Source organism: Colobus angolensis, unplaced genomic scaffold (assembly GCF_000951035.1).
Source record: "Colobus angolensis palliatus isolate OR3802 unplaced genomic scaffold, Cang.pa_1.0 Scaffold90, whole genome shotgun sequence".
Taxonomy (NCBI): domain Eukaryota; kingdom Metazoa; phylum Chordata; class Mammalia; order Primates; family Cercopithecidae; genus Colobus; species Colobus angolensis.
Window position 1 is genome coordinate 4,562,203 of NW_012122932.1, and position 22,465 is coordinate 4,584,667.

The window sequence follows — 22,465 nt, forward strand, 5'->3', positions numbered from 1 at the left end:
GGTGTCCTTGGCCTCTGTACTCTATAAAGTTCAGTGACAGAGGGTGCAAGCCAGGAGAGGAGTGTCAGTCCCAGTGGGGGTTTGCTAACGTGCAGGTGCAGTAGGTGCTACAGGGATGGGAAAGGGCACTGGGGTGAGTCAGGTCTAGGTTCTGCCACCGGCTTCCTGGATTCCTTTAGACAAGTCACTTCTCTCTGAGCCTCAGTTTCCCCTCTGTATGATGAAGAGCTGGACCAGATCCTACATCAGTCACTGAAGTAGCTTCTTTGTTACTTTTACCATTCACAAGTGCCACTGTACGCACTTCTTTCAAGTATTTCCTGGGGCGGGCTTGGTGGCTCACGCCTGTAATCCCAGCAGTTTGGGAGGCTGAGGCAGGCAGATCACCTGAGGTCAGGAGCTTGAGACCAGCCTGGCCAACATGGTGAAACCCCGTCTCTACTAAAAATACAAAAATTAGCTGGGTGTGGTGGCGGGCACCTGTGATCCCAGCTACTCAGGAGGCTTAGGCAGGAGAATTGCTTGAATCTGGGAGGTGGAGGTTGCAGTGAGCCAAGATCGTGCCACTGCACTTCAGCCTGGGCAACAGAGTGAGACTCAGTCAAAAAAAAAAAAAAAAAGGATTTTCCTGAATTGATTCACTTTACTAATTTCTATAGGTTTTTTGTTTTTTGTTTTTTTGTGGAGACTGAATCTTGTTCTGTCGCCCAGGCTGGAGTGCAGTGGTGCAATGTTGGCTCACTGCAGCCTCAGCCTCCCTAGTAGCAAGGATTACAGGCATCCACCACCACGGTCAACTAATTTTTGTATTTTTAGTAGAGACGGGGTTTCATCACATTGGCCAGGCTGGTCTCGAACTCCTGACTTCAAGTGATCTACCCGCCTCAGCCTCCCACCGTGCTGGGATTACATGCGTGAGCCACTGCGCCCAGCTATAGATTTATTTTAAAATAAAACTTATTGACATAATCATTAATGAACAATCAGTACAATGAATAAAGTTCTAATAATAAGGCCTGTGAAAATGAAAGAAAGTTACATAATCCTTGTACCATTCTCCTGCCTGAAAGAGATCTGAGCCTGAGATTTGCTTTCTCTTTGATAAAGAGGGAAATTACAAAGTGGCAGAGAGGTGTTGAAGACAGGCTAGCACCCAGCAGAGCCTTTCCCCCGATGGAGCCAGAGTATTAAAAGAGAATTAAGAAGGAAAGAGTTCTCTCACTGTGTAAACTAATGCTGTTTTAAGTGGTGCCCACATATACCTGAAATCACTGTGTAGCCTCAGTGGTGCACGCCCTTGACTTTGGGGCACCCTAGATATACCACTTCTTAGGTCCTTCCTCCCTGTCCTAAGCTGCATGATTCTAACCTGTGTGCCTTTTGATTTCTGATCCCTGGCCTAGGGGAACACAGACACAGGCAGAAAGCACCCTGGGTCAGGCCCAGCCTCAACCCTCTGACGCTCCTGGTTGCAAAGCTGCCAAGGTCTCTCCTGCAAAAGAGAGGCCCAGGAAGGACAGACATGCAGGACAGAGACCTAGACAAACAGGCAGGGGCACAGCAGTGTGAGCTCTCTGTCCTCACCTCTTTCCCAGACTGCCCACCCACAGAGGGCACTTGTATAACAACCCACCAGCCAGCTTGTGACCAGCTGGGCAGCTGGGATGGCCCCAGGCATCAAGATAACTGTGACTCGGGTGTGTGTGCCAGTGGGAAGGCTTCCTTATCTATAATATGGGAATCAAGGCCCTCCCCAGGCTCCTCCCAGGGTCATGGGCAGGAGAGGTCTGGGAGGGCTTGTCCTGTATGTCCCTGGTCTCTGGGACCTCGCCTGCCCCATCTTCAACCACAGGAGGGGCAGCTGGTAGTCAATGGGCCAGGGTTAGGAGAGGGAACCAAGAGGGTACCAACCCCAGTCCACACGGGAGCTTCCTCTTCGCTGGCTCCTGAGCCGCCCCTGGGGCCCTGCCCGTCACCCTGCTGTGCCATCCGGCAGGACACGGAACGAGAGCAGACAACAGGCACCACAGAGAGAAGGAATTGCTCACGGTTTTCAAAATAGAATCGATGGAAGTCCAGGCCCTCAACCAGGTTCCCCAGGGCCTCAGGTTCGAAGGCTGTCATGCCAGGGTCGCACATCTTCCTGGGGGAAAGAAGCCAGAGGAAAGAGGGGCTGGGGCGGCTTCTCACTGGACCCTTGGAGGGTGAGCCTGTGAAACAGGAATGATTGCACCCACCTCACAGGATCATTGAAGTTAGTGGATGGGAAGGGGCTTGCAAGCTATAAAGTATGTGATATCACTGACGGGTTGGTGCCATCTAGATCTCAGAAGCCTGGGTTCAGGCCCTGGCTCTACCAATGGCTATGCGACCCCAAGCAAGTGGCTTAGCCCCTTTAAGCAAGAGCACCATGGATGGTGTGCTGGGCTGTGCGGTGCACTAAAGGTGCTGGTGGGGAGGAAACTCAGCTTGCTCTCTGCTCTCCAAATTGCACTCCCCGGTTCAGGACAGTGGATCCAGAGGGGGCTTTCTCTCATTTGTCTTCCTGTGGGGTCGGGATGGGGGACACGGCCTTTTCCTTCCCATAAAAGTGACTTGTGCTCATCAAGCCAGGTATATACCCGGAAGGGGTGAGTTTTGCTCATTTGAACAAAAGTACCCTATTGTTAACAGCAGCCTTGGCTGTGAGCCTCAGTTTCCTCTTCTGTAAGATGAGAAAAATAGCATTAGATGAGGTAATATCTGGGAGGAGAAGCACAGGGCATGACAGAGGCTGTGTATTTTCAGCTGCTGTTCCCTTCCAGGTCCTAGTCTTCTGGGAGACCCTGACAGCTAGGCAGGGGAAGGGAACAAGCTGTCGTTCCCATCTCCAGCTCTGTGGGATCTTTTGTGGTATAACATGGACCCCTGTGACAATAGCAATGAAGCCAGGGACAGGAAATGTCCCAGGACAAGCAAAGCTCCCAACCCAGGGTAGAATTGGAGATACCCAGGAGAAGGTGTCAGGCCCAGCACCTTCTGAGCTGGAGAGAGCATTTGCAGGGGGCACTGTCCCTGCTCTGTCCTGTCTGTTTGGGTGACCCCAGACAACTTGCTTCTCTACTCCTTACCCCAAATTCTCTAGATGGCCTAAGCCAGGGGCTGGGGGACTGTGCTTGGACCAAACAGGATGCTCAGGACCCTTTCAGCTCCAGAATCCCCCAAGAGTGGAGGTCCGGACATGTGGGAGACTGAGCGCCCCCACTGAAGAAGCCCCAACCCTGGAGGCACCTGGATGTTCCTGCCTCCTAGAGTGAAGGAACTTGGAGGTCATCTGCCCCAACTCCATTGTACATATGGGGAAACTGAGGCTCAGAGAGATGAAGGAACATGTTCAAGTTTACGCAGGGCATCCTGGACCCCAGAGGTCATGGCAAGGGGTCAGAACCTAGAGCAGGCTGCAGATGTCAGAGGAAGTGACATCACATAGGTGGGAGAGGTTCCCCAGGATCCCCAGAAGTGCCACTGAGGAGCTTGGGGACCACAGGGGCCACCTCTCTTTCCTTCACTCCCTGGCTGTGTGCTTTCAGAGCCACTGGCATGATACATTCCAAGTCCATTCTTTCTAGAACTGGCTGCAAGACCAGCTTAACAGCCTATTTCCGTGCTTTTATGCAACACTCAGGTATATACATGCACACGCACCTGCGCACCCTCCTTGTGCACAGCCTCAAATGTGTACACATGTGTACAAGTGCATGCATACACATATGTACACATCACCCTCAGTTCCACACATGCATCTTCTAAGCCCCTTGTTCTTCCAGAGGGAGCCAGTGACCTTATAGGGGGCTTTGCCACCTGCTGCCACTGAAAACTCTCCCACAGTTAGAATGCACCTGGCAGGCCGCCGTGGTGGCTCACGCCTGTAATCCCAGCACTTTGGGAGGCTGAGGTGGGTGGATCATGAGGTCAGGAGTTTGAGACCAGCCTGACCAACATGGTGAAACCCCATCTCTACTAAAAATACAAAAATTAGCTGGGCGTGGTGGCATGCACCTGTAATCCCAGCTACTCAGGAGGCTGCGGCAGGAGAATCGCTTGAACCCGGGAGACAGAGGTTGCAGTGAGCTGAGATCACCACACCACTGCACTATAGCCTAGGTGACAGAGCGAGACTCCATCTCAAAAAAAAAAAAAAAAAAAAAAAAAAAAGAATGTACCTGGTTTGCCAAGCCTTTGAGAGGCAAACTTCAGCTCTGGGCACACTGGAAACCAGGAACAGGCTACCCAAAGAGCAAACCCCAGCCAGGTTATGCCCAACTCACTTTAACCCAACAGGCAAAAATAACTCTGCCTTGGTTGGCAGTCTTTGTCCTCCAAAAAGCATATGTCTGGTCTCCAGGCCCAGGCCTTGTCAGCATTGGCCAAAATATTAAGGACTAAGCCCAAAATATTTACTCTCCCTGGGGCCAGCTGAGGGCCCAAGTGAAGTTTGTTTCTGGGCCGGGCCAGGCCAGAAAGGTGTGAGTGAGCAGCACAGGGTGCTCCAGCTCAGCCCCTGCACACACAGCTGCCCTTCCAAAGGCGAGTCCAGGTGTGTTTGGGATGTCTCATTTTATGTTACTTTTGTGCAAGCTGCCTTATTTCTCAGAGGAGTTCAGATTCCGCTTAGAATTACTTCTGCTCATGCCTGCTCACTGAAGGAACACGCCCTGTGGATCCTGCCTGCTCCTGCCCATCTGAGGTCAGAGGTCCAAGGGAGTCTCGGGTGAGCACTCAGATCTACTGGGCAGGAATGAGGGGAATGTGCCTCCCTTTCCACCTTCCCAGCTCATCTCCTGAGGAAGCCCATGCTGTGATGCTGTCCACCCCCTCTTTCCTTGGGGAAGCAAAGGAGTTTTGTTGGAGTTCCTCCCAGGGAACAAGATGTGAGGAGGAGGAAGGATAGGAGGAGGAGGAGGACTGACATATAGGGAAGTGTTGTGAACAGAAAGCTCAGTATAAGCATCAAGTCCAGATGCAAAATAGAAATATGAGTTCAGCCTGATTCACAGCACATGCAAAGTGAGTGGATGAGGATCGGAGACGAGGACCCCCAAAGATAGCCATTGGTACCCCCTGAACAACGATCCATGCAAAATAGAAATATGAGTTCAGCCTGATTCACAGCACATGCAAAGTGAGTGGATGAGGATCGGAGACAAGGACCCCCAAAGATAGCCATTGGTACCCCCTGAACAACGATCCAGGCAGGACATGCAGAATGAGCCCAGCTGACTCACGTGTAAGACTCAAAATCTCCATTGCTTATGGCTTCAATCAGCTGCTCTGTCACTTTTATAATTTCCTGTTTCCGCACTGTAAGGCAGAAGGGGACACAGAAATAGTAATAATAATAGTGATGGTAATGAAGCACCAACTACCATTTCTTGAGTCCTTATCATGTGCCAGACCTTGTGCTGGGACCTGAAGACCTCATGCAGATGATCTCATTTATCCTCACATTGCTGCTGGGGGATAGGCATCATCACCCCCATTCCACAGAAGAAACTGAGGCCCAGAAAGGCAAAGAAACAAAGGTGTGAAAGGCCAGAGCCAGTGTCTCTGTTGGTGGTCTTTGCCTCTAATACATGGTGGACATGCTGACCCTACGCCTGATGTAAATCCAGGTCTTGGCTCCCAAATACTTATTCCTACCACCTTTGCTTTGCCATGTAAATCAAAACAGGATCAACTGTGGCACTGTCACTGATAGCCATGAGCCAGGGGCTTTCTTATGGCCAAAACCAGGACTTCTGAGAAAAATCTTAGGGTATACGCATCTCTTGAGCCTCGATGAGCTTCTTGCTGTATTTGGGTGCCGACAGGAGTTAGGCACTGAGCTGCCCAGAACTTTCTAGGCGTAATGAATCCCATTTGCTGAGACCTGGCCCTCCCCTGTCTGCCACAGAAACACCACAAACAGCTGGTCTTTCTGGTGGAGTTAGATGGCAGTCTTATTAGATGTGTGATTTTCTGAGCCTCCGTTTTCCCATCTGTAAAATGAGGATGCCACCACCTCTCATTCATTCAGAGCCAAATACATAGTGGACAGAATGCAGGCTTCAGCTTAGACAGATGTTCATCTAAATGACTGTCCAGGTCCTCAAGCTGTGCAACTGCGGGCCACAAGGTGGTTTGCTGGTCTGTCAAATGGAGATGATAGTCTTCTCCGAGGGTTGTTATGAGGGTGGGGTGATGTGATGTACATGAAGCATTGGCCAAAGCCTGGCACATAGTGGGTGCACCTCATAAGTGGGACCATGTCCTGCCTCCCTAGGCCCCTGCCAGGGGTTGCCTCTCTGCTCTTCACTAATACCCTGGGAGGTAGGCAAGGTCAGCTTTCCCCCACTTCATATACGAGGTAACTGAGCCTCAGTGATAGAGGAATTTGAAGCCAGATGTCCTGGCTTCCGGCAAAGCCTAACAGAAGCCCTGCTCAGTCTCCCAGAGGCAGGCCCCTTTCCCTCCTTCCACAGGCTTAAGCTTGGCTTTAAACCTGGCCAGCTCATTGGACCACTGGAGCTGTCTCAGGCGAATTGATGAACACATTGCCTGGATTGCAAGCTCAGGTCTGGCCTCAGCATTTCTCAATCTGGGAGCCTGGGAGGGAGCCCAAGCCTAGCAGAGGCCCTCATCAGCCCTGTCCTCACCAGTTGCTCATGCCACGCCACCCCACACAGGAGCTCACCTCAGGCCCAGAGGACACAGAATCATAGAACATCCAGGCTAGAAGAACCCTTGGAGGCCAGAGCCTCCTTATCAAACTTTAGGGAAACTGAGGCCCAGTGAGGGGGGTGTCATTTGCTCAAGGGCATAGCACATACCAGGTGGAGAGCCTGACTCCTGGCCCAGGGCCTTTTCCACAGGCCCCTGAGGCCCCAGCTCACTGCCTGCCATAACACTAACCTCATGCAATTGTTTTGCTCCAGTGCTTATCTATGCCCCAACTCATAGATGAGCTCAAGGGGGCTGGGCTGTGACATCCCTTGCTCACTGCATCCTGGAGCCTGAAACAGGCTTGGCCTCCACACATCTTTATCACTGAATGAATGAATGAGTGTACCAGGCCATGTGCTATGTGCTTAGTCTACCACGTTCCAGAGCTTCACAGCACAACTTCACTTCCACGTCACAGATGAGCAATCTGAAGGTGAAAGAAGCTAAATAATTAGCTTCGGTGGGACTGGGACCCGAATTAGAGTTTGCAGCTCCAAAGTCCATCACATTCTCCCACACCACACTCAGCACCGTCCTTGGCACATGGTAGATGTAGCAGTGATCATTCAATGTCAGTCACCACTGTGAACAGCTAATTCCCTTTTCTCTCCTGGCTCCAGTCAGAATCACCTGGGCTGGGAATGAGTCCATTTTTAGACCATGAGTGCCACTGGGTCACACAGGTGTTGCTGCACCTCTCTCTCTGGGGACTTGCCTGGGGCCGGGGCAGAGGCAGCACTCAATACATATGTGTTGAGTGAATGAATGAATGAGTGAATGAATGGAGTGAATGGGACCAAATCAGAGTCTGGACTGCTATCTTTGTCTTGCCCCTTGTACTTGCCCAAGTTGCCTGGTAGCCACTGTCCCTAGGACATCCAGAACCTGGCTTCCTGATCACCTGTGCCCTCCTTCCCAGAAGCTGGAGATTGAGGATGGGAAGAAGCCTAGCCCAGCCAGAGCCACCTCTTTTTTTTTTTTTTTTTTTTGTGAGACAGGATCTCTCTGCATTGCCCAGGCAGGAGTGCAGTGGTGCAGTCACAGCTCACTGTAACCTCCCCCTCGTGGGTTCAAGCGATTCTCCTGCCTCAGCCTCCCGAGTAGCTGGGATTACAGGCATGCACCACCACGCCCAGCTAATTTTTGTATTTGTAGTGGAGATGAGGTTTCACCATGTTGGCCAGCCTGGTCACGAGCTCCTGACCTCAGGTGATCTGCCCGCCTCGCCCTTAAAGTGCTGGGATTACAGGTGTGAGTCACTGCGCGCGGTCCAGAGCTACCTCTTTCTTGCCATTCCCACATGGAATCAGGGGTGACAACCAGAGCAAACCCACGTGCTCCCAACATGGGACCTGACTCACTCTCCTTGCCTTCTCTGCATGGACTTTAAGACCCTTCTGGCTCACCGTTCCACAAGCTTGTGCTCAGTGCCTGTTTCCTGAGGGTTGCTTCTCACTGCCATCTCAGAGAATCTAGCACAGTGGCTGAGGGCATGGATTCTGGAGCCAGACTCCCTGGGTTTGGATTCTGGCTCTGCCACTTACTTAATGGCTGTTCCCTTGGGCAAGGGACCGTCCAGTGCCTCAGTTTCTCTATACGTATAATGAAGATACTAATAGTACTTACCTTGTAGAGTTGTTCTAAGGATAGAGTTAAGAATATGTCAATAGAAATAGCTAACATGTACCTGGTCCTCACAGAGAGCCAGCTGCTGCTCCGAGTCCTTTAGATCAAGCACTTAGGTAAAGGATGCTGCATTATGTAAAGAAGTTAGCGCAGTGCCCGGCCCATGGGAAATGAGTGTGGTTATTATCATCTGGGAATCTCTGAATTGGAACTTCCTCCTGAGGACATCCTGGAGTCTCTAGCTGGGGCAGGGATGCTTCCCAGCAGCCTGGCATGAGGGGGTGTGGCTCTGGTTGGAACCCAGGGCTTGTGGCCTGCCGGGAAGCTGGCCACACTGTTGGACGGCTCTGGCTATTTTCACTTCCTTCTCCTTGCAAGTTGAAATCTGTCCTTCTGAAACCCCCTAGATAGAGTTCTTGTCTTCCTTCCGCCTTCTGGGACCCTGAAGTGAACACATGCTTCCCCAGCCTCTATGCCCAGTCTTCTCAGAGCTGAAGGCCTCCAGGATGTGGTACTGACTCAAGCTGGCCATTTAATCCTTGAGAGTCCTGGAGCTGTCTAGACACCTCTCTGAGTATGCGCACACAATCTCAGGTGTGGCCTGAATAATGCAGACTCTCAGGTCCGGGGTAGCACTCTCTATCCCCTCCCCCTGTTCTGGATATTATACCTCTATTAATGTAGCCTGAGACAGTGCCTGACTTGGCTGTGTCGCCAGCTACTCAGGACACCAAGTTACCAACAATAAAGCCTAGTGGGCAGGAATCTCCCTAGCTTTGTTCTGTGGGACAGAAGATCTGGGGGCCTGGTGCTTCTTACATCTGGAGAAGTCCACTCTGATTCTGGGCCTCTACCATGCCCTCAGCAGCCCCACTGCTGTGTTCATTCAGCAGCTACTTAGTAGCAACCACTGGCCTTTCTCCTCTGCCAGCTGTTCACCCAGACAATCTGGGAACGCTCCCCTACAGATGGGAAAGCCCAGACCCCAGATAGGTTAAGACACTCTCTCAAGATCATACAGCATGCTAAGACTGAGATGGGATCAGCATTCCTGACTGATATTTCCCAGAATGCCTCTGCCCGAGGCAGAGGTAGCTCTTTAGTTGGAGAGGAAATTAATCTTTCATGGAGCAAATCTGGAGGGATGGGAGAGTGGGGAGGAAGCAGAGCCCCATGCAGCTCAGAGGGCAAGAGGCCTGTGCAGTGAGCCAGAGGGGCTTTGAAATATTAATGTCTCTTTCTCTCCTCAGGGGACTATGTTCCCTGGAGGATGACATTTCTAATTAACTTTAATGTCAGGTCAGAGTCCACCCCACCAGCTGATATTCTCACTTAGTAAGAAGACTTAACAAATTAACACCAGAAAACGGTTCTCTGGAAACTTTCTCTGAGGCCGGGAGAGCCTGGGGGAGGCACACGGACTCCTCTTTCCTGTCAAACACAGGGAGAAGCTCCCGGTTGAGCATTTCTTCCATCAGACATGGCTTCTGGGGTTTTTTACATGTGGGAAAACTGAGGCAGGAAACAGGGTCCCAGTCCTACCATTAATAAACCCTACGTGCCCTTTCTCCTCGCTAGGCCTCAGCTTTCACTCTGGAAAGGGGGGAAATCTGGAAAGTGAGCCAAAATTCAGATTTGCAAATTGCCCCATCCTGATCCTCCAAAGCAGAGGGTAATGACAGCAAATGTGAGACCTCAGGGATGCAGCCCAAAGCCATTACCCCAAGAGAAAAACGTCTTTGATGGCTCCTAATTTACCTTAATATTACATACAAATGTTGTATTCTATTCCAAATATTTCTCTGTCTGTTTAACATGTAAATTTGTCTTAAAATAATCTTTGAGTAAAATTGGTGCTCCAAGAAAATGTCACCTGGCTTCCTATCATTCAACCACGAACTACAGTTTGAAAAAAGAAATTGAGATTTATTGAACAGTTTCTCTGGGCCAGACACATATGTGTATTTCATATGCATCTTCTCATTTCATCTGCACAGCAATGAAGGTTGGTACTACTTTCATCACCTCTTTACTGTTAAGGAAACTGAAGCTCAGAGAGGTTGAGCAAGTTGTCTGAAGTCATTCAGCAAATGGACTCCAGTGGAGAAGACAGAGCCAGACTACCTGCACAGTCCCTGCCTATTGCTGAGGCCAGGATTATGTGGCTATATCTATCCAGTCTCCTCAACATCCCAGGGCTCAACTCTTACCATTGGACAGCTAGCCTTAAATAAGGGGAACGGCTTAGAAGCACCATTTCTTGGCCTGCCACACACCCTTGGAGTCAAAATTCACAGGGGCAGGGCTGGGAATGTGGTTAGAACACTGGACTTTTGTGAAACTAGAAGGCTGACTTGACCCTACCAGGGAATTCTTCAAGATAGTGTATTTTCTCATACATTCATTCATTTTTTTAAAGAGACAGGGTCTTGCTGTGTTGCCCAGGCTGGAGTGTAGTGGCTATTCACAGACACCATCATAGGTCACTGCAGCCTTAAACTCCTGGCCTCAAGCGATCCTCCTGCCTCAGCCTCCTGAGTAGTTCAAGATAATGTATTTTTACAAATTGTCCCTGGTGCCATCACAGAAGATGGATTTGCTCTAGGGCCACGTTGTGGTGACAGAGTATCCACAACCCCCCAAGTTGGGAATGACCAGGAAGGGACACACACAGGGAGGGGCTCATCTTCCAGGCATCCTGGCAGCGTCAGGAGGCAGCCGTGGTATGTGGTGTGTCAAAACTGCCTTAAAGCCTGAATCACAATTATACAAAAATGTTTCCTACATAATACAGTGCTCTTTTTCCCATCTCTGAATTCTAAGGCAAAATATCTAAACTGGTACTGCTGAGTTCCCTCCAGGTCAACGGCTTTTTTTCATATTTCAGAGACTCCCCCACTACCAACACCACCAGGCATCTCTGCTACACACCTGAGTGTGTGAACCACTGAGCTCCCTGTCCTGGGGAAGGAGGAGGGCTGGCTGCTAACACCTGGAGAATTTGGTGCCCCCAGGGCAGAAGTCAGCAATCCCTGCCCCTTCCTCCAAGCTCCAAGGGCACTTTCCAGCACCAAGGCCTTCAGAGTGGTGGTTACCAGCCAAGCTCTAGAATCCGACTGCCTGAGTTCAAATCCTAGCCCCATCCTTTGCGAGCCACAGGACAACAGAGTACAGGCCAACATACCCGGCCTCTCTGTCCTCTGTTTCCTCAGCTGTAGAATGAAGTTCATGGCAACACCTACTTCATGGGCTATTGTGACGCTCCAGGAAGTCAGTCCAGATAAGTGCTGAGACTGGGGTTAGCGCACGGCAAGCATTCCATAAATGGCAGCACTTATAACTATTTTTGTTTTGTTCTTGCTCACAATCCAGTCAGTTACCTGACACTTTACTTCCCCCACCTGAGAGCTTTTGAGGACTGCTGGCCACTAGCTTCAGTGGCGCCGGCATCTTTGGTGGGTCTTATGCAGTGTTTCCCATACTCCAGCCACTGGAGCTTTCTGGATTTTTGCTCTCCTTTCCTTTACTATTATTACTTTATGTTTTAAAAAAATAATAATAATTTTATTGTTATTAATAGCAATAATAATGAAGTAATAATAGTAATAATAATGGTAATATATAATAATGAAGTAATAATAGTAAAGGAAACTCAAAAACACTTATTGCAAAAGGAACATGTATACCATTACCAAACACTTATGACTTGAATGTGTTAAATTTTTCTCTAATACACATATAATATATATCCTCTAAAATAAGAAAACCCGCCAGGCGCAGCGGCTCATGCCTGTAATCCTAGCACTTTGGGAGGTCAAGGTGGGCAGATCACCTGGGGTCAGGAGTTTGAGACCAGTCTGGCCAACATGGTGAAACCCCATCTGTACTAAGAATACAAAAAATTAGCCAGGTGTGGTGGTGGGCATCTGTCATCCAGCTACTTGGAAAGCTGAGGCAGGAGGATCGCTTGAACCCAGGAGGCAGAGGTTGCAGTGAGCCGAGATCGCGCCACTGCACTCCAGCCTGGGCGACAGAGCAAGACGCCATCTCAAAAAATAAAAAAAAAATAGATAAAATAAGAAAACCTATCTACGCACCAGCAGTAGTTCTAGTACACCCCATGGGAATGGTGCCTCCCGGTGTGCCCAGTTTATAAGGCACCAGAGTGAAGCTCTCTGTAGACAAGTAAGAAACGAGGTTGGGGCCGGGGGCGGTGGCTCAAGCCTGTAATCCCAGCACTTTGGGAGGCCGAGACGGGCGGATCACGAGGTCAGGAAAGCGAGACCATCCTGGCTAACACGGTGAAACCCCGTCTCTACTAAAAATACAAAAACTAGCCGGGCGAGGTGGCGGGCGCCTGTAGTCCCAGCTACTTGGGAGGCTGAGCCAGGAGAATGGCGTAAACCCGGAAGGCGGAGCTTGCAGTGAGCTGAGATCCGGCCACTGCACTCCAGTCCGGGCGACAGAGCGAGACTCCGCCTCAAAAAAAAAAAAAAAAAAAAAAAAAAAAAAAAAAAAAAAAAAAATAAAAAAAAAAAAAAAAAAAAAAATAAAAAAAAAAAAAAAAAGAAACGAGGTTGGCACATGGGAGCTGTCAGGAAAAGGGGGTCTGTCCAGCTGGTTCCAGGAAGTCTAAGGGGTCCCCACACTGAAGGCCCCTCCCTACCTTTGGTGTCTTCATCCTCGATGGTGGTGTTGGTGCTCTCTGAGGATTCCTGCCAAAGAGAATACAGGAGATGGTGAGGCCTGCCTGGGAGCGGGACGAGGCACGGCCAGGCCCTGGCTGCCTGGTGACGCGGCTGGTTTCTGTGAGCCTCACAGGCTCTGCCTTCCAGATGCTGTCCTGAAAACCCTGTCAGATTCTTCAGCCTCAATACGGGGAGGGCCCAGCTGAGCAGGTGGCCGGGGGCTGGGGTGGAGGAAAGGGATGGCTGCAAGGAGAACCCTGGCCTTTCTGGAAGAGCTGAGGGGAGTGCTGGGTCCTTTCTGCTCGAGGAGGTGAAGAAGGGGTGTGGAGGAGCAGAGAGACACCATGGCGGCCGCAGAGTGGGGAGGAACACACACTGGCAGGGGAGGAAGAGAGAGAGACGGAGGCCTAGTGTGAGAGAGTGGGCTCTTCAGAGGGGAGAAAAACCACACGACTGAGTGAGACAGCAATGGAACCAGAAGAGGGAGGTGGGCCACCGTGCCACCACTGGACCCTAGACAGAGGCAGGGCTGGTGGCTCCCCTACCACCGGCGGGCCTGGTAGCCTTATACCAGCTCAAGAGGGGCCTCCGTGGCACCTACTACTTTGGCCAAACCAAGCCCCACCCTCGCCGCGATTGGCACAAACCAAGCCTGAGATGAGTCTAAAGCAGGGGGGCAGGGAGAAGCGAGAAGCCAAGGGCTGGACATAGGATTGGGTTCAGATCCACCTTCCTACCCGAGGAGGGTCTCAGGTCTGCTGTCAGCCTGCTGGTCTGGGCCGTGGAGTTGGAGGTGTCAACAGAAACACGCAAACAACACACACACACAACACACATATTGTCACACAAGGCACACGTACCAAGCACGCCCTGAGCACCCTCTCCCCGCCCCAGGTTCCCAGTGCAGCCTGCAGGAGGGAGGCAGGAGCAAAGGGTTCGAGGCCCAGCATTTACCGGCGTTAGGAGACGGCAGACACTCACCATTAACTGAACGCTGGAACTGGACTTTCTTTTCTGGAAAAACAAGGAGAAGAGATGGGACAGGAAAAGACACAGCGTGAAAACGGCAGGGAGCAGAGGAACGACAGGTGAGGTTTGGGAGGAGGATGGGCCTCAGGGTCATCCTCTGTAGTCCTTTGTCGGCTTGGCATCGGGACAAGGAGTCAAGGAGTCAAGGCCACCAGCAACAGTTGACCTGGCAGGGCCAGTCCCCGGCCTGAAGCTCTGGGTCCTCATGCACACTGTCTGGGTCTAGCAATCTAACAGCCAAGCTCATGGCCAAGCCTCCCTGGGACCAGGGCTACCCACCCTGCCTAACTCTGATGGCAAAAGCCAATCCTGGCTCTGGATGCCAGTCACTGGAGGCCTCCAGATTCCAGTGCTCTTGAAAGACAAAGGGTGCTCAGGCCTGGAGGTGAGGCCCAATGTCTTCTCCTAGGCTCCCCATGCATCTCGGCTAGGAGGACCTCATTCCCAGTTGACCGTCACAGTCACTTGGGAAACTTGTTACAATAAACAGAACCGGGTCCCCTCTGAGGAGTTTGATAACTACGTCTGGGGTGCGGCCTGAGCATCTCCATTTGAAACAATATCTGCAGGTGATGCCAAAGCAGGGCCAAGCATGGGAGCCAGTCTTCTAAGTAGCCTTTGAAATCCAGCTTGCACTCACAACCTCCCGGTGGCTGGCCTATTCCATACCTTTATGCTGATGGAGAAACTGAGGCTCAGCCAGAAGCGGAGCTGGGTCTAGAACTTGAGTCTTTTGGCCCTGCCATTCAGCCTACACTAGCATTTTGGGGATTTGTAGCACCCCCTATATTGGCTGTGGAACCAAGAGAGGGAGAGGGGGACAAATGTAAATTACCTTCTCCTTCCCTCAGCTCTCCAAGCCAGGAGTCTTAAAGACTCCCATTCACAGAAGGTGGTAGGTGAAGACTGACCCTTGCATTGCACAGATGAGACACTGAGGCCCAGAGAGGTGCAGTGGCCTGCCCAAAGCCTCATGGACACCCGCTAGCAGAGCTGAGGCTAGAACCCAGGCCCTGCATTCAGACTCTTTCCTCTGTCCAGATCTCCAGGCACCCATAGTCAGACCCCTCTCCAAAGGCTCATCCTATCCTAGATGCCCTTACACTGAAGAGGCCAGGAGGCCCCTCTGCCTGCTGCAAAGGGACTCGAGGAGCCCACAGGGTAGGCCTTTGCCATGGGAGGTGCTGGATATGCCTTGAGGGTCTCAGGTCTAATTCTGGGTTTCTGACTCTAAGATCCAGTGAGCCTCTGCCTGCCAGGAACTCAAGGCCCTGTGCCTTCCATCCGGGGCCTCCAGAGAGGGGACAGGGTGGCTCACTGGGCACTTCCAATGCCCATGTGCTCACAGGGGCATAAATGCTCACAGACCCTGCATTTTCCCCAGCTGGGCTGGATGGTGTGGTTTCCACAGTCAGCAGCCTACAGTCAGCCCCTCGTCTCCTCCCCTCCCTTCCCCTCTCCTCCCTCCTCTCTTTCCTCTCCTCCTTCCTCTTTTCTTCCTCTCTTCCCCTCTCTCCTTCCCTCTCTCCTCCTTCCTCTTTTCTTCCTCTCTTCTCTTCTTCTCCACTCCTCTCTTTTACTCTGCTCCCTGACCCTCCCCTCTCCTCCTTCTTCTCTTCCTTCCTCTCCTCTCCTCCTCCCTCTTTTCTCCTCTCTTCTTTCCCCACCTCTTCCCTCTCCTCTCCTCCGCCTCCTTCCTCTCTTCCTTCTTCTCCTCTTCCTCTCCTCTCTTCTCCTGTCCTCTCCTCTCCTCCCCTCCCCTCTCCTCCTTCCTCTTTTCTTCCTCTCTTCTCCTCTCCCTTCCTCTTCCCTCTCCTCAACTCCTCCTTCTTCCTCTCCTCCTTCTTTTCCTCTTTTCTCTCCCCTCCTCTCCTCCCCTCTCCCTTCCCCTCTCTTTTCTTCCTGTCTTCTCCTCTCCCTTCCTCTTCCTTCTCCTCTCCTCCTCCTCTCTCTCTTCCTTCTTCCCCTCTTTCCTCTACACTCCCCTCCCCTCTCTCCTAGTTGTCCTCCTTCCCTGGCTGGAGCCAGGCCAGGCACAGAATGGGGAAGAGGCCAGGTCCCACACAGCTCAGCTGTCAGCAGAAACCTGAGGAGCCGCGCAGGGGCCAGGATTTTCCAGGCGGGACACGAGGAGGAAACACAGAGCAGAGACTGCATCAGAATCGGACGCACAGTGACAGGATGGGACATGGGGAGAGAAGTCACGATGCACAATGGGACACCAACAGGGGCAGTGAGTGGGGCTGAGGGGAGTGAGCAGTCGGCCCTCCTCCTAGAAGTCCAGGCCTAGGGGTGGCCAGGAGGGGTACGTTGCTTCTTGGTGATAGAAAGGCTTTACTTCCCTGAATCACAGACGATGATGCTAATAATCTCTCATTGATCAGCACTTTAGTTCGATTTAAAGGGACTTTCACTGAAAGTAGAAATCTCCCTCTTTCACCAAAAGTAGAAATCACATCTCTTAGAACCACATGTGGAAGCATGGTTCCAAGGTTAGCAAGGATGATAGAAATAGTACAGTCAAAACTCGCCTTGAAAAGCCCTTCAAGGCCCATAAAGTACAATATAGCATCATATCTCTGCCATTCCTGCAGTGCTGGAGCCAATCACTGCCTCCTCAGTTAAGCCCCGGATGAAATGGGGTTTGTCTCCAGCCACCCAGCGGTAGGAGGAACGTGTGCCTCCCCACTGGGCCGAAGGTGAGACAGTTAAAGGAGCCTGTGATGTGGCTCCACCAGGCCCTTCCGCTGTGACCCTCTCACCAGCCCCCTGCAAAGAACTGCTGTGCTCCCCTGGAACAGGCAACAGAATCACCGGCCTGAGTCCCCCAGGGGGAGAACGGTAGGGCCCAGACTCAAACCCATGGCTTCTTGACTTGCCATCCAGTTTCAATCATACTGAAAATGCACCTGGACCCCCAGCTCTGCTGTTCTCCCCACACTTCTTCCAGGAGCAAGACATGGCAGGCCAGGTTCCCCAAATCCTGGGCCAGGCCCCCAGGTTATTCTCATCTTCCAATAGGACTTCTTCCCTCCTCCATCCAAGGGAGTGAAGGAGGCTGAGCTACAAAGAGATGGTTGGGCCAGGAGTGGCCTTCGAGCTCCTCTTCTTCCACACCCAGGCCACCCTGAGAAGTCTGTCCTGCACTGCAGGAAGCAGTGACGCTTTGTCCAGCTGTGCCCACTGGAAAGCCTGCAGAGCCCCACCATGCTGTGAGCTGTCCTTGCCATCTGACAGCTTCTGCTTCCTGGCCTTGCCCTAAAAGAGCTAATTAGCATTTCTTCCCAAGAACTAGCCTGATGGAGGCCTCTCCTGACCCCTTGCCCAGCCTCTACCAAGGCCACATCCAAGAGCCAAGTAGACCAGGGTAGCTTCTCGCTCTACCTCCTTAACCCACTAGTGTCTGTGGTCTCTGTCCCCACATCCCCCAAATCAGGGCCAGGGAGTCTGCTTTCCCCAGGGGGCCCAGCACCCCTAGCTCAGTATCTCCACACAGGGGTCAGAGAGGGCCCCAGCTGTTCCAAAGCTGGCAGCTCCCACACTGCACATCCCTCCGTTACCCCTACACACGGAGGGGTGGGGAGTTGGCTCAGGGTTAACCCAAAACAGCAGGCAAGCCAAAATTCAATGCCAGATTCCATTACAGGATTTGGAATGAGTGCCTATTAACTTTATAAATTAAGTTGACTTTAGATCTGTAGTTTTCAAATATTCTTGAGAAAACTTTGTTTTCAAGAGAAATCTTACCCAAAAGTCTAATACATAAAATAGAGGAAAGATAATAGTGCCTAGCATCTCACCAGTGTGTATTGCATACCAGCACCATGCTAAGCTCTCAACGCCCATTGTATTAGTTAATCCTCACCAATAGCCTTAGGAGGTGGAGACCTCTTTTAACCTCATTGCATGAATGAAGAAGCACAGGCTCAGGGAATGTAAATACCCAGTCCAGGTCTAGCTGCAGGCAAGCCCAAGGGCTCTCTTCACCATGGTCATGTTCTGGTTGAAGTGGGTATGAGAAGCCCAGAACCATGTAAACCTGGCACCTTCCACATCCCACTGCACTCCATGTACTGCCAGAGGTGCCTCCCCAGTCAGTACCTTTGGGATCTAAAGAGTTCAATTTGAAAACCACTGTCTTGGACTAATAACCAAATACTTATGCATTTCTCTAGCACCCAAGATGAGAAGGGAGAATAATTAGATAGGATTTTCTTGCCTCTTTTGTTTGTTTTTAAAACTGCAATCTTGGAAATGATCATCAAATTCACACCCCACTCATTGTACTTATGGGAAAACTCAAGCTGGGAGGAGAAGGCTAAGGGCAGAGGGGAGACCCAATCCTGGCCTCGGACATCTAGCCCAGACTCCCTCCCATGCAACCTTGACAGACCAAAACCAGCGGCCAGAGACCATAAATGCTTCTTTAAACAAAGCCATCAAGCCACCAGCACACCTGGCTGTATTCAAACAGCATCCCACACCTTCCGATGTCCCGGGCATACCCCAGCCCTGGGGCCCTAGCCAGGTAGGGCTCTAAGCCCAGAAAAAGGCAGGGTCTCAAGAGAGGATAAGATTGAGTGGCAGAGGAGGAGGGAACTGCAGAGAGCAGGGGACCAGGCCCCAGAGAGCAGAGGGAGAAGAGAGAAGAGACGGGAAGGAGGACCGCAGGTTGTGGAGGGACCGCAGGGTAACTCGGGCTCTAGGGGTGGGACAGGGCAGGCCCTTGGAGCCGGGAGGGGATTCTGGCACTGAACCAGCACCAGTAGGCTTTGGCGGGAGGGGGCACCTTGGAACCCAAAGCCTGGAGGAATGGCTGTCCATCCTCCACGAGCTTTCTGGGTGGGACTAAGCTGTACGGGGGGCAGGGGCCCGATCCAGCCCACACATAGGCAGGACGGAGGTCACCCCTCATGACCATTTCTGTCATCTCCTTGCACCCTCTCCTGCACACCAGCTCTCCAGCCCTGGAGAACCACAGAAATCCCCTTCTGACCTGCCCCTTTCCTTGCGTGTGCCCCAGCCCCAGCACGACTGTCACTTCCACCCTCCTCCAGTCCCCTTCTCCCATCTGCCCCAACAGTCACAGCGTGACGGTGGGCACCGAAGCCCAGCTTTTGGGTCTGGAGACAGCCTGGCCATGAATGTGGCCCACGTCTGCCCAGGACACCACCAGCAAGGCCCAGGTCTTCCTCCAGGCCTGAAAGCCGGTCTCTGTTGGCAGAAACGCTGCCAGAGCCAAGCCCTGCCGGGCTCCTGGAGGGGCTTACCTTCACACCATCACTCTTCTTGTTTCCCCCACTCTTCCCGCCTGTGGAGGAGAAAAAGTAGAGGGTTAACAACACCAGGCAGGGCACCAGGGCCCACAGGGCGAGGAAGAGCAGCATCCACAGGCAGCCGGAGGGCAGACCGCAGGGAGCAGAGCCGGCCCAGCGATCCCCTCCTCCTCTTCCTCCTCCTTCCTCCTTGGCAGCCCAGGGACTGCCAGGCGCCCGCCGGGTGGGCCTGGGTTCCCCGCCTTCTCAGCAATCTCAAGCGTAACCCTCTGGCTTCATGGGTTGAGGGAGGTGTCCAACACGTCCCAGGACTGTGGGCTGCTGTTTCAGCCCGGGGATTCCCTCTGAATTCCCGTCACCACCGTGCTGGCGGTGGCCAACCCTAGGCCTGGCTGCCTGGCCCCAGGCTGGACACGCCCTCCCGGCCCTGGCCCTCTCTAATTTTAGCCCCATGCTGCTGCGGAGGTCATGTGTCAGCCCTGCCTACTCACTCTGGACAGCTGCAGGCTGCGTCTTACGGGTGACAAGAAGCAGATGCCCCCACTGGGGCCCACCCTGCTAAAGCACCTATCCCCTGCCTCTCTCCTCAGGCCATATAGACCTCCCCAGCCTCAGACTCCAGAGCCCCATGCTGGCTCTGGCTATGGCCCGGGTGGCTGGGACAAGCAGAGCAACAGCTCTCTGGGGGCCTCCCCTGCTGTCATTTCCCCTTACCTCCCTCCTCACTTCCTGGCCAGAGCCCTGGAAGTAGGCATCAGCCAGGAAATGGCCTGAATGTCCAGCCCTGCCCACTGGCATCCGGCTGCTTCAGACTTAAGCAAATACCTTAAATGCAACAAGGTATCTGCGAAGTACTTAGCACAGCACTTGGCACATATGCCGCACATGCTCAGGAAATGGTAGCCATGATAAGACTTCTCCTGGTGGCCTTGAGACGAGGAGTTAGGAGGAGAGTCACATGAGCCACTGATGCCTCAGGGGCTCTGAGGCATGGGGCTCATGGCAGGTTACCTTCCCAGTTACCCCCACATTTCCACCTATGATCCCGTCAAGGTTCTCATTCCAAGCTCCCTACTTGCAAACCAAGGCAGGGGCCACCTCTGGATCCCGAAGCTGACAGGAATGGTTGTCCATTCGCCACAGGCTTTGGGGGGTTGGACTAGGATGTGCAGTGGGGCAGGGGGAGTGCTTTCTCCTCGAGCCTCAAGGTGGACGCCCCTCTCAGCTCCAGCCTACTGTCACAGGATTGTGGGTCCAGTGAGGCCACAGCATCTACTTTTCAAGAGACGAGAGCAATCTGGGGTGTTCTATGAAATTTCCTAATTTTTAAGTGTTAGAAACTCATTTGAAAAATTCTTTAAAACACCTCTACTTCCACAAAGCATATTAAGAGATTCAATCCAGCTCACAGACCGCCATTTTGTGAGCTCAGGACTAGAGTTCTCTAGGGTGCTTCAGTTGTTAAAAAAAGACTCTGACTGTCTAGGTAGCTCATCTTTCAGTTTACGGAATGGTAGGATCCTTGTCCAGGGAGAGGGTGGGAAGGCAGTTTAATGAGGTGGGAAAAGCCCAGTCAGAAGTGACAGTATCTGCCCACCTCTGGGTCTCACTCCTCCCAGCTGGTTACATGGGCAGGTGGACCCACTCAATGCAGTCGGTTGCCCCCTTCTCAGAGCGGCCCTCTTGCTGTGGTGCTGGCCACAAATCTGCAGCAGCTTTCTCGGCTGGCCCCAGCCCCAGTCAGAGGGCCCCTCGGGTGAGCTTTACTCTATCTGCTATCTATATCTGCTCTGCTGCCTGCCAGCGGCCTGCGCTCCCCCAGAAGGAAGCCTCTGGCGGGCACTGGCCCCAGCTCTCTCTGATGTGCCAAGAGGAGCTTCTTGCTAAACCCTGACAATAATCCCTTCCCCTTCTCTCTGCGAAGCCACATGCCTCAGGTGATTGGGCACTCCCTGCCTTCACCAGCCCCGTTTGGCCAAGGACCTGGGACGCTCCTGCCCTCGACTCCATGGTGACCCAGCCCAGTTAAGGGCACTTGCTCTGGGGTTGGTCAAACCTGTGCTGAATGCAGGCTCTGCCTCTCTAGCCGTGCGACCTGGGACAAGTCAGAGCTCACCTTCCTGAGCTTCTGCTTCCTCATCCCAAAAATAGGGATGGCAACACCCCCAGCATCCCCTCTGCTACCTTGTCATGCAGGCCATCTGAGTGGAAGCACAGGACTGCGTAGCACAAGGCTCCAATCATGGTGGGCAATATTGTTACTCCCTGGACCTGGCTCCATCCCACCTAGACCTCAGCACCCTGCAATCGGAAGCCTTCCCCTCTAGGCAGTCTGGCCTGAGAACCCCAGCACTGCTGTAGGAGTAGGGAGCCAGACTAAATCTCTAACCAGTCCTGGTGGGCCCTGGGCTTGCTAACGTTTGACCTCTCTTCACTTCTGGGCACAGGCCAGGGCAGATGAGCTAAGCCCTTAGTCACAGAGTCCTCTGCAACTCCCTCTCCCCAGGCCCAGTGACCTGGGGGCACCCAAATATCTGACAGGACAGTGCCCCCAACAAACTGGTGCAGGGCTTACTGGGGACCCCAAGGTCCTGCCACCTACCAGAGAAGTTCCTGGTGGCCAGCATCGTGGTGAGAATGGCTCCCTGCAAGAGATAAGAAGAAGGCAGTAGGAGAGGAGGCCGGAGTGAAGGAGGGACAAAGAGACGGGAGGGCCATGGGGAAGGAGAGGCAGGTACTGCATTCAGAGAGGAAGCCAAAGTCTCTGTCCAGCCCCTCCATTTGTCCCAACCCCAAACCCGGCCCAGAGCCCGTCCCTCGCCCCCTGGAGAAGTCGGAGTGAGCTAGGCTTTAGCCAGTACAGCTCCTAGGACAAGGCCGCCCTAGGGGCAGATATTAATGGACCCCTTGGCCTGGCCCAAGCTGATGTACTTAACTTGAGGGACACCTACCAGCAGAGGCTGCTAAAGACGATGGACTTTTCTTGCTTGGGCAACAACAGTAGACCTCGTGTCCCCACCTCTTAGCTCTCTGCCCCATGCTGAGAGCATCTTGCTCCAGGACTAGCTCATCCCTCCATGTCCCCTGAGCTCAGAGAATCCCAGG

General features: G+C 52.6%; 1 protein-coding gene across 2 annotated transcripts in view; it reads right to left on the reverse strand.

The window, feature by feature from the left end:
- Positions 1-22,465, reverse strand: part of CAMK2A (calcium/calmodulin-dependent protein kinase II alpha) — a 71,360-nt gene that overhangs the window by 7,240 nt on the left and 41,655 nt on the right. Inside the window, exons 12-17 of one of the 2 annotated variants that reach the window (XM_011931554.1) lie at positions 21,963-22,005; positions 19,355-19,395; positions 14,037-14,069; positions 13,034-13,082; positions 5,265-5,340; positions 2,049-2,143 (exon numbers count right to left, since the gene is read on the reverse strand). In XM_011931554.1, the coding sequence (XP_011786944.1) occupies positions 2,049-2,143; positions 5,265-5,340; positions 13,034-13,082; positions 14,037-14,069; positions 19,355-19,395; positions 21,963-22,005 (337 nt within the window). The remainder of the gene's footprint in view (positions 1-2,048; positions 2,144-5,264; positions 5,341-13,033; positions 13,083-14,036; positions 14,070-19,354; positions 19,396-21,962; positions 22,006-22,465) is intronic. The other variant, XM_011931555.1, reaches the window with a different exon arrangement.